At 35.2% G+C, this 16,878-nt stretch overlaps 1 protein-coding gene across 7 annotated transcripts in view; it reads left to right on the top strand.

Annotated features, from left to right (window-relative positions):
• Wdpcp (WD repeat containing planar cell polarity effector) overlaps nt 1-16,878 on the top strand; it is a 313,989-nt gene that overhangs the window by 284,041 nt on the left and 13,070 nt on the right. For 4 of the 7 annotated variants that reach the window (XM_063229505.1, XM_063229500.1, XM_063229501.1 and 1 more), the window contains 2 exons: nt 1,083-1,203; nt 1,487-16,878. The exon at nt 1,487-16,878 is cut by the window's right edge and continues 13,070 nt beyond it. In XM_063229505.1, coding sequence (XP_063085575.1) covers nt 1,083-1,203; nt 1,487-1,556 — 191 coding nt within the window. In that variant the 3' untranslated portion in view covers nt 1,557-16,878. The remainder of the gene's footprint in view (nt 1-1,082; nt 1,204-1,486) is intronic. The other 3 variants (XM_063229504.1, XM_013150055.3, XM_063229503.1) reach the window with 1 other exon arrangement.

Here is a 16,878-nt window from a genome sequence, read left to right as displayed (position 1 = left end):
GTGGTATCCTACTTAGAGTATAAGGAGAACTCTTGCTGCCTTTGCTGACTTCTGCCACCTTGAAGTGTTGCCCAGTGCCATGCCACCCTGCCTTGGATCTAGCTATGAGCTGAAATCTCCACAAACTGTGAGCTAAATAAACCTTCCCTTCCTTAATTTTGGGTGTCAGGTATTTAGTCTCAACAAGAGAAAAGTAACCAAGACAGAATTTGGAACCAGGTATGAGGCCATTGCTATAACTATACCTGACCATGTGGTTCAGGAGCCTTTGGGAATAACTTGTGGGAAGAGTTTGGAAAGGTTCAGAGGTGTTGCCTAAAAGAGTAGATCTGGAGCACCTTAGGCAGTTCTGTATGGGAGATTCTGGTCAGAGCTCAGAAGACCAGAAGGCTAATGGAAATTGTGCTGGTAAAGACCAGATTCAAGAGGTTTCTGTTGTGAAGAATTGCACTCGGTGCTGGACTCCAGAGGATGTATGTTATGGCTTGGCAAAAAGTTTGTCTGCACTTCACTCATGTCCAGAGACTTTGCCTGAGACTGAGATTAAGGGTGGCAGACTATATCTGGCAAAACAAATTTCAAAGTAATTGAATGTTGAGGCTGCAGCATGGCTATTATTGAGGGCTTTTAGCCAGATCTATGTTGAGAATCAAGAACAAATAACCCAACAGGATGATTTAGAATGCTGTGAATTTAGCCAGAAAGGAAGCTCCAGTAAAGTTGTGCACTACAAAGATAGAGCTGAAGACATCTTGATTGCTAAGTAGGAACAGAAAAGTATAAGAGGTGGCCTGAGGGCATCACAGGAAGCAGAAAGTCTCCATGCTTTGCAGCCTCAAAACTGCAAAAGTGAGAGACTGCTTTGAAGAAAAAGCTGCAGAATACCATGTTCCAGAATGGTGGCAAGATAGAAAATTTATTCCTCAGAATTAGATTCAGAGTGTCCAGGACATCCAAGACAGGGAAGCTTGGCTACTGCTCCAACTGGCAGCAGACCTTAGCAGCATTCATGTGGCACTGGTTCGAGGTGTATGCAGAATGCAAGAGTTACGAGATTAAGGCAGCTTCCACTCTAATTTCAGAAGCCGAGGAGGCCAGGCAGTGTGCCCCTGAGAAGGCAATGTATGAAGCTGGGAGAATGAAGCTGAAAGTGGAGACTTCAGAAGTTTGGAGAAGCCAGGAACATGGATCATCTAGGGAAAGGTGCAAGGAGAGATCAAAGTGGCCCTAAGAGAGAAGCTGTGGGAGCTATAACAACCAGAAGTGCCTTAGGGGTGGAATCACTCAAGCCCTTTGGAGTTCACAGTTTGCCATAGATTGCCTCAAATGGTGCACATGGAACTATAGGATTTGTTTGCCCTGGGGGATTTTGGACTTGCTTTGTATCCCAATTCTTTGTATTCCTGTTTATAACTTTTGGAATGAAAATGTTTATTTTGTGCCATTGTATGTTGGAAGTGTTTAAACTTTGTTTTCATTTATCCAGGGGCTTGCAGCTGAGTGTTTGCCTTATATCTCAGAGGAGACTTGGGACTTGGACCTCACAGCAATACTGAAACTGTTAGGACTTTGGCAGCTCTTACAGATGGACTAAATGCCTTTTGCATAAAAGGATGTGCGTAAGTCTTTGAGGGCCCAGAGGAGGAATGTTATGGTGTTAATGTAGATAGACTTAATACTGGTTCTTATAAATTGTTAAACCTATGTTATAATGTTCAAATTATAAAATAATAATAATAAGCATGTCTGTGGAGACTTGTTTTAGAAATGTGTCTGGTTGTCAAGTTGACAAGAGATGGATCGTTATGGTTGATACATTGTGTCAACTTGAGAAGTATAAGTGACTCAGCAGAAGGCTAAGGTCTTCTCTTGGCAAACATTCTGAGCCTATGCAAGAGGAAGTCTTCAGAGATTTTGTGATTGATACACCTGCCGGGGTCGGGGAATGGGAGCTGGGGGTAGTAGCCTGCTTACACTATAATGGAGGAGAAGAGCCTTGTTCTCTCCCCACCACTTTGGCTTTTGCTACTTTTGCTGTTTTCTGCCACCTTCAAATGTTGCCTCTATGCCATGCCACCCTGCTTTGGAGCCAGCTTATTATGGGCTGAAACCTCCACAAACTGTAAGCTAAATAAACCTCTCCTTCCTTAAGTTTGGGCGTCAGGTATTTTGTGTTAGCAATGAGAGAAAAGTAACCAAGACAATGGCATAATACTGCTTCTCTCTGATTAGTAGTTTGATTTTTTAAAAATTTTATTATTATGGGATAGAGATTTAGCTCAGTGGTAGAGCATTTGCCTAGCATGCACAAAGCCCAGTACCACACACACAAAAAAAGTAGCTACAATTTTTAAAGAATAAAAAAAAGAGATCTGTTTACTGCAACAATGCCAAAAGTGAGTATTTATACTACTTAGATAGCATAGTACAGAAAAGTAACTTTGAGCACTGTTTCATCCAGTCTGTATGAGTAGATGAGCTGACCACAGTATTTCCTTTAAAAGGCTAAATATTGTTTGTATCATGGGAATATGTGTAAGTATATAATAAATGCTAAAGTATAAATAAATTTTGGGAAATATACATAATATAAGCATTCAACTCAAAGAGTTTTGACTTAAGTGACTATATAGATATAACTGGATCCAAATCATGAAACTGAATTATTTTAGCACCTCAAAGAACTACTTTGTCCCCCCTTCTCATACCTCTAAAAGATATGCAATTTTGCCTTTTATCACTGTAAATTAATGCTGATTTTGAAGACCATTATGCATCCTTCTCAACAAGTAAGGGCACTCGTATATATGTACACACTGTAGAAAGTGTAAGATGACCATGTGTGTCTTTGTGGGCAGTGGAGTAACTTTATTTCACTTAATATTACATTTATAAAATTCATTCATGCTGATATATATATATATATATATAATTCTATTATCTTCCAGTTTATTTATTTTGTCACAGGTAGACATTTGGGCTGTTTCTAGTTTGGCAATACGTAAACATTCACCTATAAGTCCTTTGTGAATTTAAGTACTACTTTTTTAGGTTTGATACTTAAGATTTGAACTGCTGGATTTTATAATGCATGCATATATCCAGCTTTTGTAGATACTTCTAAAGATTAGTCAAGAGTAAACTGTAGAAGTTTGTTTCAGGACACAAGAATTACATTTTATCCTAATGCTTTCCAAAACTTTATGTATGCTCCATCCCCTAACTACCACCACTATGTATATATTTTTTTGTACGGGGGATCAAACTCATGGCCACGTGCTTATGTCACTGAACTAAATTCCAAGCCCCACCACCACTACTTTTTCCCTTGGGAGAGGGATAATAGTGGTAGTAAATTGTTGAATTCATTGGGGGTGAGTAACAATAGTAAATGATTGAATTTAATTTCTATTTCATTGATGATCCATGAATTGACTATTATTTATATGTTTATTGGCAATTTGGGTTTATCTTTCATGAAGTGCTGTTTCAAAAACATTCCCATTGTTCTGTTGAGTTATTATCCTTTTTTTTGTAAATTTCAGAGTGCTTCACTTACTCCTTTTGTAAATCTTTTAATTTTGTTTGTTCCTTTATTTTTAAGATAGGCTCTGGCTAAGAAGTTCAGGCCTGCCTTGAACTCACTATGTAGCACTGGCCTCAGATTCCTGGTGATCCTCTTGCCTAACCCTCCTAAGTACTGGGATTATTGGTGTGTGCCATCATGCCTGGCTTCCTGCTGAACATCTTTGGTTGGATATGCAGACATTTCCTCCCTCTTGCGTTAGCTTTTTGCTTTTTAAATAACATTTAAATTACTCTCGCTGAATAGATGTTTACTATTAACATATTCCAGTTTATCTATTTTTAAATTCTTTATTGTATTTTAGATACTCTTTAAAAAAAAAAAGTTTGCCATACACTAAGGTCATGAAGAGACTTCCTGTGTTTTACTTAGATCTTAATCCATCTAGAAGTAATTTTTGAACATGAGCAGTTTTTAAAAAATGTTTTGCCACACAGATTTGCAAATGACCCAGAAACATTTATTTTAAAAGATTATTCTTCCTATTTGTTACTAAAGTATCAACTTTGTCATAAATCAAGTGGCCAGAGTACATGCAGTATTTGTTTCTGGCTACTTTGATTCTACTTGTCTATTCTTGGATCAGTATCACTGTCAGTTATAGGTTTATAAAAGGTTGGATTATTAGTACTGTCAAGTCTTCTAGGTGTGTTGTTCTTCAGAACTGCTTAAGTTTTTCTTAGTCCTTTCCATTTCCATTTTACAATCAATTGTCAATTTATCAAAAACAAAACAAAAAACTATTGTGGGCCTAAACCAAAGAGGTTATGATAGTTACATAAACAAGATAAGCTCAATCCACATACCAATCCTCCCAAAAGAATGTAACTATGATGTACTGCAAAAATACACTAATTTTTTTAAAAGATGTTACAAATTGCCCACGTAAATATGCCCTATAAGTTCTAGAAAACTGTCTTAATTCTCATGTCTTCAATATTTTCAAGTTTTAATTAAGGTTTCTTTTTTGATCCATGTATGACATGCAAACATGTTTTTTAATTCTTTAAAGTACTTCTAAGTTTATTTTGGTCAGAGAACGTGATCTTTATGTGTGATTACATTCTTTTACTTTTTTTACTTTATTTAACTGCATGAGTTCTAATAAATGTTCTGTGTATTTTGATAAAAATGAGCATTCTCTGGCTGAGTTCAGTGTTCAAAATATGTCTCTTAGGCACTGGAGATATAACTCAGCAGCAAGGTGCCTGGCCTGCCAAGCACAAGGTCCTGAGTTTGATTCGTGGTTTCAAAAAAAAAAAAAAAGCCTTGGTTCAACTTTTTAAAATATATTTCATTCAAAACTATATTTATTTTATTTGCTTGCTCAATTAATGAAAACAGTAGATAAAACCTCTCCCTTTGATACTGCATTTACCTGTTTCTCTTTAGTTCTGTCCATTTTGTATGGTATTGATAAAGATTGTATTATGTACACCACAGCTTTAGAATTATATGTTCAGTGAATTAAATCTTAGTTAAGAGGCATAGAGTTTTAGTAGTATTCTTTTCCTTAATGTTTATTTTATTTGATATTAATATATCTGCTCCATTTATTAGGAGAATCTCAATTCTCCATTTATTTATTTAATAACTACCTCTTTCAGTAGTAGTTATTAAGTATGCCATTTGCTTTTGACTTTTCCAAGGTCTTATATTTTAGGAATATATTATATATATTATGTATATAAAATTTCCAAAATTCAAAAAACCCAGAGCATATGAAAAGATGCTTATGTCATGTAGTGAAATTCAAATTAAGACAACAAGGAAATATTACTATGTATCTGTTGACAGAAGTCTAGAATATTGATATCAAATGTTAGTGACAATGTGGAGCAACAGGAATTCTTATTCAATGCTGAAATTTCAATATGCAAACATTGATGGTGTTTTAAAAAACTAAACATATACTTAACCATATTTCTCAGAAATTGCATTCCTTTGTATTTACCTAAAGAGTTTAAAACTTATATTCATGTAAAATTCTATACACTGGTGTTTATAACAGCTTTATTCATAAATGCCCTAACTTGGAAGCAGCCATATTGTCTTTCAGTAGATGAATGCCTAAACTGTGGTACTGCCAACAATGAATCCAACACTTAAAAAATGAACTATTAATAAAAATATATACATAAATACATAAATAAATACATTATGCATTATAACTGAAGAAAGAAGCCGGTCTGAAAGGCTACATGTTATGCAATTCTAAGTATGTGAGATTTTGGAAAGGTAGAACTCTAGAGACAGTAAAAAGACCAGGATAGGAAGAAAAGAGCAGTGAATGGGTAGCGTACAGAGAATTTTTTTTTCTTTTGGCACCGGGGGTTGAATTCACAACCTTGTGCTTACCAAGCAAGTGCTTGAACAATTGAGGTAATCCCTGGTGCCAAGTACAGAGAATTTTTAGATCAATGAAAATTCTCCAATAAGGTATGTCATTGTATATTTGCTAAAACCAAGAGAAGGCACAACACTAATAGCAAAAACTAATACAAATTAATATCCTGAGTGAATACTGATGTGTAAATGTAGGTTCATCAGTTGTAACAAATGTACCACTTCTGCATGGGATGTAGATAAGGGTGGAGGCTGCACTCATGTGAGAACAGGTGTTTACATAGCTCTAAATGCTGTATTTTGTGGCTTCTCTATATGTACTTCTTTGTGGAAATAAGGTAAATTTTTATGTATTGATCTTGTATGCTGTGACAAAGTAAAAAGGAGACTGAAAAAGACACATAATACAACTGGTAGAAAAATAAGGGTGGCTCATGAGAAAATCTGAATCGCAATTCTGGAATCTTTATAGTAAACCTTTTATTTCCTGAGGTTACTTCATAGAATATATGTTCCTTGAAACTAAACATCAAAAACAAACAAACATTTATCAAAGTACAGTGGTCTTTGTTTACCAATGCCTCATACCTGGATTACCTATAAACTTATGATTCCCTTGTTTTAGATGGCATGGTGTTACCTACCTCTTGGCTTTCCTGGTGATTTAACTGAATTCTGTACTTTCAATCCAAAGTGTTACACAGAATCCAATGATGCTAGATTCCTACAGAGAGGATTTACACTTATTCTATTTAAATCAAAAGAACCAAGGGCAAATAACTTAATCTAATCCGGGTGTAAGTTAAAATGAAGAAGGGGTATAGTATTGAAACAGTCCATTCTTTCTCTGGACTTCCCTGATTCTTAGAGTGAGTGTCATTATATATCTAAGTATATTATTACTTAGGTATTACTTAGGTAGTACATATGTAATTTAAAGTAAAACATAGAATTTAAATTTTTTGATCCCAATTTATATTTGTTCTCAGAAGGAACATTTATATAACGGTAAATTCTCCCATTCTACAAGAAAAAGACTTTTAAGGTATTTCCTTTTCATGTTACATTCTCTTTTATTCTCCTTGTCTTAAATTTTATTTTAAAAAACAGTATTTGTACCTCTTTATGGGACACATTACAATTTGAAGTTTTTTGGTTGCTGTTCACTCAAAAATTATTGAAGGCCTACTGCTTGTCAGGAATTCTTTATATTATAAAAAACACAATTTCATAACAAAGTAAGAGAATAACAATAATTAATATATAGTGTATCACTATCTTCAAAGTATTTATCAGAGTATAAGACATAAACAGAAAACATTCTCAAAAAAAGATAATAGCATAACCTTTGTTTTCAATGATATAAGAGGAACTAGTAGCATACATGACACAAGTTAGAATGCTGCAGTTCCCACTAGCCTCAGACCCACATGAACATGGAAAACTTGTGCACCACCTGCTTCTGATACTGCAGCCCACTAGATCCCTGTGTCAGAGTAGGAGGATCCAGGAAGCATGTGCACTGCTCCAGTTGATGGTATTGTCCTACCCCCAGAGACTGGTGCCAAAGGAGTACACAGAAAGCATATGCCTCCTCATCCAACTGACATCTACCAGACCCTGAACTAGACCCAAGAGGAAACATGCACCCCACCCCACCCAGCATTGATGCCCTAAGGGCCCACATCAGTGCCAGGAAAACCCAGAAATCACATGCCCTACCTCCATTCCCAGAGTTCTCCATAGCACAGGGCAACAGAGTTGATAACCTACAGGTGAACCTGACAGAAAAAGAAGCTAACATTGAGGGAGAATTTCCCACAGGACTGAAGTGACACATTACCACTGGGTGAAAAACAGAGTTGGAGATACGTGTAGAGGATAAGAGCTAAATAAGGACCACCAGGGGTCCCTGGGAGGCCTGTGCTCACAACAGAAAGATCACGGTGTCTGTGTTCTCTTGTGGGGGCCCAAGTTTGCCGGGAGTAATTGTCAGGAAGGGCAATCCTGAAGAAGAAATATAACCTAGTGATATGTTTGAGCTCTGGAACTGCTGCCAGAATCCAGTAGAAATTAGTGCTCTTATTATAGCTCAATATAAGGGGAGCTTAATTTCTTTCACCAAAATTAGAGTCCACTTTGTTTTGGTGATGGGTTTATGAGTGGTTCCTAGGATTTGTCAATATCCAGTTGGCAGTTGATGCCATTGTTGTGCTAAATGTACCATCAGAGACAACATAGTAGGGACTGGCAGTTAGTTTTCTCTCTATGGCAGTACCTGAATTGCCTGATATCGAGGATGGGAGGATGACAGGGTCATAAACAATTCTGTGACTTGCTCCCAAAGAATGGGGCACTGGGCCAAAGAATGTGGAAATCCCACTACAAACAAAATGAGAAATATGAAGAAAAAAAAAACAGCAACAAAATGCCTCCAAAAACTTGCAACTCCCCGAAAATTGGGACAAGGGGCACAGAGGGAGAAGAAACCATAAATTACACAGCAGATAGGACTTAAAGGGCACCAATGTAAGTAGAAGAGTCTATATGGTGCTTGGTAAACTTAAAGATTAGTAATTACATAATGAAACAAATGATCCCTGAGTCCAAAGAAGACACAAATAAACAGCTAGAAGAACTAAGGAAAGCAATGCAAAACATGAATGCCCATCATAGAAAAGAATGAGAGTCAAAAAGAAGTTCCAATTAGAAATCCAGGAGACTTAAAAACAAGTCTGAAAGTACAGGTAGCAGAAACAATGTGAGAACAGTGTCAGATCCAGAGGACAGTGCTGTGGTCAATGATTAATTAATGAGAGATAGCTTAAAAAGAATAAGGTGACAAGAAAATGGACCCAAAAGCTCCCGGATGACTTATATAAAAGTAATTTGAATTAGCAAAAACTCAGAAGACAATACAAAGGACATAAACTTGTTTATACAAGCAATAGCAAAAAACTTTTCAGGTAGAAAGAGAAATATAAACATAAGTGAAACATACAGAACCCTGAATAGCCATTATAAGAAAAAGAAATACAACACATCAACAGAAATCTAAAGGCTGCTAGAGAAATCACCTATAAAGGAAAAACATTATATTTACAACAGATTTCTAATACCTTAAAGGCAAGGAGAGCATGGAATGAAAAGGGTCAGGCTCTTAGAGAAAACAGTTTGTAAATTCAGACTGTTGTATTCTGCAAAGTTATTTTCAAATTGATGGAGAACTGAGATACTTCTATAACAAAGACCTAAAGATATTCATTAATACCAACCAACACACACAAATGCTGAAGGATATCCTCCAACGTGACAATGAAGATAGAAATACCAAAAGGTCCAATAAAAGGAATACATCAGTTAGGGCTAGAAATTAAGTAGAAGGGGGAAAAAAGTCATATAGCAACAGGAAATTAATAGAGTCACAGAAATAAGTCAATACTAATCATTTATACACAATATAAATGAACCCAACTCACTAGTCAAGACACACATTAATAGAATGGATCAAGAAACAAAATCCAACAGTATACTGTATACAAAACACATTCAACACAAAAAGAATTTTATACATAAAATCCAAGGATTGAAAAGAATATTCCACATGACAGAACCAAAAAAAGAGCAAGCACAACTATCCTATTTTCAAAGTGAGTTTTAAGCCACGATGATGAAAAGAGGATTCAAAAGAACATTATATACTGATTATTGGAACTTCAGTGGTCCCTCAGTTCATGAATTTACTTCTTTCCATGATTCTAGTTGCAAATCATATTGGATGAGAACCAAAATCAAATTCAATCATTAGGTTCACTGTTGACCTTATGAGGAAATTTTATTTGGGTCTCATCCAATTTTGTTTATGACCAGAAACGTGGACAGAATTAAGTTCATTAACAGAGGTTCCACTGTATTCAATGGAAAGCAGTTACTAACATGTATGCAACAAACCACTGTGTACTAAACTTCCTAAAACAAACTCTAGTGGACATAAAAGATCAGATATACATCACTGTGATTATAGTGCAGAATCTTCATTCCCCCATCACAAATAGATAAACTAAACAAAGAAGTCAAGAAATAAATGTCAAAATTGAACCAAACTTTCGGACAAGTGAAAAACAGGTATATAGAGTGTTCCACCAAACAACAGAAAACACATTCTTTTCAGCTACACGTGGTACTTTCTCCAAAATAGATCACATAGTAATGAATAAAACATGCCTAAGGAAATGCAAAAGAATCAAAATTATATCATGCATAATACCAGATAACACTGTAATAAAACTAGAAATAAATAGCAAAAGAAACCACGGTAAATATCCAGAAATTTGAAAATTAAGCAACACATTCGTGATCAATCAATAGGTCACAGAGAAAACTAAGGAAAAAAATAAAACAGTTGCTAGGATTAAATGATAGTGCCAGTGCAACATATCAGAACTTCTGGGACACAATGAAAGTAATCTTACCTTATAGCAGTGAATGTCTACGTCAGAAAAATAGAATAAGCCCCCCAAAATAACCTAACAATCCATCTCAAGGTTTAGAGAACCCCAGAACTTGTGCAAGGAAGGAAATTACAAAGATCAGAACAGAAACTAATGAGATGGAGATAATAAAGACGATACAATGAATTGAATCAAAGAGCTGGTTTCTTAAAAGAATAAGTTAGACAAACTGTTAGCCAATCTTACCCCAAAAAGGAAAGAAAAGACAAATTAATGCAATTAGAAATGAAAAAAGTGAAATCATAACAGACACTGTTGAAATGTGGATTATTGGCCACCACTTTATAAACACATACGCCAAACAACTGGAGAACTCAGATGAAATGAATGCTTTCCTAGACACATATAAATTGCAAAAACTGAACCAAGAAGACTTAAAAATCTTGACCAATCCAATAGCAGGCAATTAAATAGAAGATGAAAAAAAAAAAAAAAAAACAACTAAGAAAAGCCCAAGACAAGATGGATTCACAGCTAAATTCTACAGGAACTTCAGAGAAGATCTTCTCTTTATGACCTTGAGGAGAGAGTATTTCTAAATCATTCTCAGATGCTAATATTATCCTTCCCCCCAAACCAGACATACATTCAATCATAAAAAAATTATAGGCCAAATTGTCTAATAAACAGACGCAAGAATCCTTAACAAGGGCCAAGGATATAGTTGTTATACAGATTTAGTGCAATCCTTGTCAGAATATTAGTGTCATTCTGACTGCTAGAGAAAAGAATTCTAAAATTTATTTGCAATTAGAAGAGATCCAGAATAGCAAAAACAATCCTGGATAACAAAAGCAAAGCAGGCAATATCATAATCCTAGATTTGGAGTTATGCTACAAAGCTAGCAATTAAAACAGCATGGTACTAACACTAGACAGGCATTTGGATCAATGGAGCAAAATAGAAAAAGCAGAAACAACCCCAGATAGAGGTATTTGATCTTTGAGAAAAGAGCCAAAACCTTGCACTGGAAGAAAGATAGCCTCTTTAAGAAATAGTGCAGGGAAAACTGGGTATCAACATTCAGAAAAATCAAAACCCAAACATCTCACAATGTACTAAACTAAAATAAAAATGTGTCAAAGATCTAAATGGTAATATAAAGCAATGTTCTAGAAAATTAAGTACAATTCTTGAAGACACAGACATAGGCAAAGACTTTCTAAACGGAACCCCAACAGCACAAGAAATAATACTTGGCATCAAAAAAATGAGATCATATCAAATTAAAAGCCTCTGTACCACAAATGAAACAACCAACACAATGAAGAGACAGTATAGAATGCGTTAAAAAAAAAAAAACTTGCCACCTATTCCACAGACAAAAAACTAACACATATAATATATGAAGAACACAAAATATTAGATCCCCTTGAAAAAACTCAAAAAATAGGTAATCCAAATGAAGAGACACTTCTCAAACTATGAATTTCAAGTGGTGAGCCAGTGATATCTATATAGGCTGGGAAGAGGATCAAGAAGCCAAACCACTCCTTCTCATGAGCCAGTGGCAGCCATGTGCATATTCAATTTTATCGCATAATTTACTGAAGAGTCTATACTTTGTCCACTCTATGTTCTTGCTGACTTTGTCAAAATAAATTTCTTTTGTGTACATGGGGTAAATTCTATGTACTGTATTCTGTTCTATTGGTCTATGTGTCTGTTGTTACGCCACTATTTTTTTTTGAACAAAATGACTCTGAAGTATATTGTGATTTCAGGCATTGTGAAGCTTCCAGCTTTTCCCTCCTAAAATAATTTTGGGGTTTTTTTTTTTGCGTCTTTTATTTTTCCATATGAATTTATGAATTTTTTGTGACAAAAGATAATAATATTTTAATAAGAATTACATTGAATCAACAGATCAATTTGGACTGGGTGGGGTGTTTTTGGTTTTGGTTTTTTGTTTTTGTACCACGGATTGAACTCACAACCTTATACTTGCTAGGCAGGCACTTATCCTGCTCAGTTAAATCTCTGGCTGGATAGTCATTTTAACAATAATCCTAATCCATGAACACAGGATAAATTTCCATTTCTGTGTCTTCCATTATTTCTTTCATTAGCTCTTTTTTTAATAATTACTATTTACAGATACTTGACTTTATTTGTTAAACATATTCCTAAATATTTTGTTTTCTTATCTGTTGTGGATGGGATTTTTGAATCCTTTTTCAGCACATTCATCACTGGTGTACAGAAATGTTCCTGTGTTTTCGATGTTGTTTTTTGTAACCTGTAACTTTCTGGATTCATCAGTTTTAAGATGGGAATATTTTTTTCTATGAATAAAATCATGTGATCTGAAAACATGGATAATTTCTTCCTTCCCAATCTAAATGCCCTCTCTTTCCCTTAAGACTTCTAATATTTTATTAAATAAGAATAGTAAAAGTGGACATCCTTGTCTTATTGATACAAGAGAAGATCATTTTAGGGTTTCCCCATTTGGTATGATATTGGCTGTGGGTTTGTCATCTATAGCTTTCAGTATTTTGAGATGTATTTTATACTCAATATGTTGAAATTTGTATCATGAAGAAATTTTGAATCTTAAATGCTTTTTTCTGCATATGCTTTTATTCTTCATCCTACTGATGTGTTGTATAACACTTATTATTTATTATTTGAACTATCCTTACAATTCTGGTATGAATACAACTTGTTGATCATACATGATCTTCTGATGTGCTGTTGAGTTTGGTTTGCTAGTTTTATTTCTTCTGTTTTTGAGGCAAGGTATCATTATATGGTCCAGGTTGGCCTTGAACTCATTATGTAACCTAGGCTATCCTCAAATTCATGGCAGTATGCCTACCTTAGCCACCTCAGTATTGGCATTACAGGGATGCACTATCAAGCTCAGCTTCAGTTTGCTAGTACTTTATTGAGATTTTTTACACATATGTTTATCAAGGATATTGGTCTATGAATTTCTTTTTGCTGTTGTATTTTTGTGTAGTTTTGGTATCACGATAATGCTTCTGTATAATAAGAGTTTGGTTGAGTTCCTTCCATTTCAGTTTTTTAGAAGAGTTTAAAAAGAACTGGAGAAGCAGCCAGCCCTGGCATGCACACAGGCCTCCATTAGGACTCTCCTGAAGGTAGTCAGTGCTGGCCAAGAGAACTGGTCAGCCATGCCTTGGAGAAGCCCACTCAGCACTCTCACTGCTTTCTAGGGAACCTGGGTTAGGAGTAACCCAGGTGCCTGACCCATCCCCCTACACCACGGATGGATAGTGAACATGGGAAGCCTGGGACATCACAATCTGTCAGGAAAATGTCAAGACAAAGGAGCAAAATCCAATCTTAGACCTACAGCCCAAACAGAACAAGTCCAGGAGACATGGATATGGAAGAAAGAGGAAGTTTCACACCTGAAATTTCTGGGGTGATGGCAACTGAAGTAAAGAAACTACCTCATGATATTGTAAAAAAAAAATCAGATCAGAAATATCTCAGCTAAAAGAAATGACAAACATGATAAAAAGGTTGCTGAGCATATCTAAAGAAGACATACATTTTTTAAAAAGAGCATAGGATAATGAGGGAAACCTTGAGTGAACAATATAGAGAAGAATTGGAATGCGTGAAACAGACTCAAAGAGATATCCAGGAAATTAAATACAACATTTAAAGCTGGCAGAACTGCTTGAAAGAAACTGAAGATTAACTTTCAGACCTTCAAAACAGGATAGCAGCTAGCAATTGTGAAAGGAAAGAGCTCTTAAAAATAACAAAGGGACCAGGAAATAATAATTCAATGGTTGCAACACGATGCAAAGAAAAATAGTTTAAGAATGATAGGTGTCAGTGAAAAAACAAGAGTCAACACAAATGACATACAGAGATTATTTATAGAAATAATAGCAGAAAGCTTCCCAAGCATGAGAAAAGGATCTGGCAGACAGAAAAGTGAGGCATATAGAACTCCAAATAGCCATAACCAAAGTAAATTATACCCAGACATATAATGATCAAGATCCCAGAAAGACAGCACAAGAACAGCTTATTAACACTATTGAAGAAAAACAGATCACCTACATCAGAATCACAGCAGACTTCTCAACTGAGACCATAAAGTCAGGAAGAGCTTGGAGTGAAGTATTTTAAGTCCTGAAACAAAACAATTTCAACCCAGATTAATGTACCCTGCAAAACTATATTTCAGAAGTAACGGAGAAATAAGATACTTCCATGACAAGAGGACAACTGAAGGAATTCATGACCACTAAACCAAAGCACTACAAAGCATATTAAAGGATATTCTAGAGAGAGATAAAGATGACCCTGGTCCCAGGAACAGCAGCAGAGTGGGATCACCAAGTGGAGCAAGCAGTTAAATGTGGGAGTAAAGTAGGCAGCTAACAGCAAGAAAAAAGCATGGCAGAGATGAACCAGTGCAGGTTGGCCATAACCATTACTGTAGATGTCCTCAGTTCACCAAGAAACATAGGCAGAGTGGATCAAAAAACAAGATCCATCAATAAAAAGAAATTCATAGGCTGAAATAGGAGAAAAAAACAATACTCCATGCAACAGGAATCAGAAAAAATCCGGGGTAACTTGCCATGCAGAACAAATAAGAAAGATACGACATTTTTATACAATGGAAAGCTACTCAGCTATAAAGAAGGATAATCTCAAGGCTCTTGTAAGTAAATGGATGCAACTCGTGATCATGTTCTTAGGTGAACATCACATTGTCTCTCTAGTATAAAAAACCGAAGGAATTAGTGGGATCCAAAATGTACAATATATACTGTGGAAGGGAAAAGGAGAGAAGTGTCTAAAAACGGAATGTGGTAGCCATTGTTAATTCCCTATTATTTTATTGTAAACTCTGGTATCATTTTGTTTTGTTTTCCTTGGTTTTATTGTTTTGTTTGGTTTTACTTTATTGTATCTGATGGCATGGACAGCTATCTTGAAGATAACAAGATATATTATGGTAGACATTGTTGATTTCCTATTATCTTGTTTTGATGTCCTATATCACTCTCATTGTTTTGATTAGTTTTCTTCTGTCTGTTTTATTTGATTTTGTTAGGTGTGATAGTATGGGCAGCTATTTTGAAGATAACAAGAAGCATTACAGAAGCCATTGTTGATTTCCTGTTACCTTGTTTTGAAGTTCTGTATCACTTTCACTATTTTGTTTTGATTAGTTTTATTCTGGTTGGTTTTATTCTTTCAAAAATTAAACTTTTTTAAAAAGGTGAATTGGAATTAGTTGCATAAACGTTTTATACATTTCTGTAGTCAAGTCAACTGAAATTTTTAATAGAATAGAGAGTTTTGATTACTGCTTTTAGCTTTTTCATATAAGAGAAATAATACCATATTTAAGCTTGTATGTCTAATTTACTTAACATCATCTCAGGGTACATCCAGTTTTCTACATATAACTTGTTTATCCTTCTTTATGGCAGATTAGTACTCCATTGTGCATAAATATGTTTTCTTATTCATTTATGAGCAGGCACTTACACAATTGAGCTAAATTCCTGAACTTAGAATTCTGTCTTTACTTTTGACATTTTGACTGTAATATCCATTAGTGAAAGTCTGTCTTAGGGTCCTTTGAATTTCTTGTAGTTGGTTATCCACATATCTTTGAAGTTCTTGGAATTTTTCAGCTATTATTTCATAGTCAGTGCCTTAACCTTTTCTTTCTATAATTCCCATAATGCAAATATTTGTTTACTTAATGGTGTCACATAAGTCCACAGACACCCTTTTTCCTTTCCTCCCTTTTCCGCCCTCCCTACCCCCTCCTCTTTGCTTCCTTTCCCTTTCCCCAAAAGAGTAGTCCTCAAGTTCAGAAATTTTTTTTCTATTTTTCTTAGTTTGCTGTGGAAGCTCTCAATTGTATTTTTTGTTTCATTGATTTCTAATTGTTTCTTTTTTATGGTTTCTTTTTTGGTCAATTTCACATTCATTTCCTAAATTGTTTCTCTTATCCCTTTGTACTCACTCTATTTCAATCATTGCATTTCCTTAGAATCACTGTTTGAAATCTTTTTAATAAATTTCATAGATTTCCTTCAAATTGGTATTACTCTATAATTATGTTTCTTTGAATGTTTCACATATCCCTTCAGCTTTCTTGTATTCCTACACTGATGTCTGTGCATATGGTATATACCTTCTCCAATTTTATGGAGTAGCTTTTCTAGAAAAATATTTTTATTTAGATGAGATGTAGGATGTCATCTGACTATGTTTTGGTTATATATCCTCTGGTATTTCTTTGGCTATGATTAATATTTGCGGTGTCTGTAAGTGCCTCAGTAATCTAGATTGCAGGTATAAAAGTAACTGTATGGTTTTTTAGCAGATGTAGGCTTCCAAGGGTGCATTCCTCAGGTCCCACATAGTTAGGGACTGATGGCATTAGGGCTTATTACAGCAGCTGCTGTGGAGAGGAA

The sequence above is a fragment of the Cavia porcellus genome, unplaced genomic scaffold (assembly GCF_034190915.1).
Source record: "Cavia porcellus strain 051 isolate PalLab524CR breed Dunkin Hartley unplaced genomic scaffold, mCavPor4.1 scaffold_18, whole genome shotgun sequence".
NCBI lineage: Eukaryota > Metazoa > Chordata > Mammalia > Rodentia > Caviidae > Cavia > Cavia porcellus.
The sequence above is the reverse complement of the archived record's forward strand: the minus strand, read 5'-3'. Positions and strand labels throughout refer to the sequence as shown.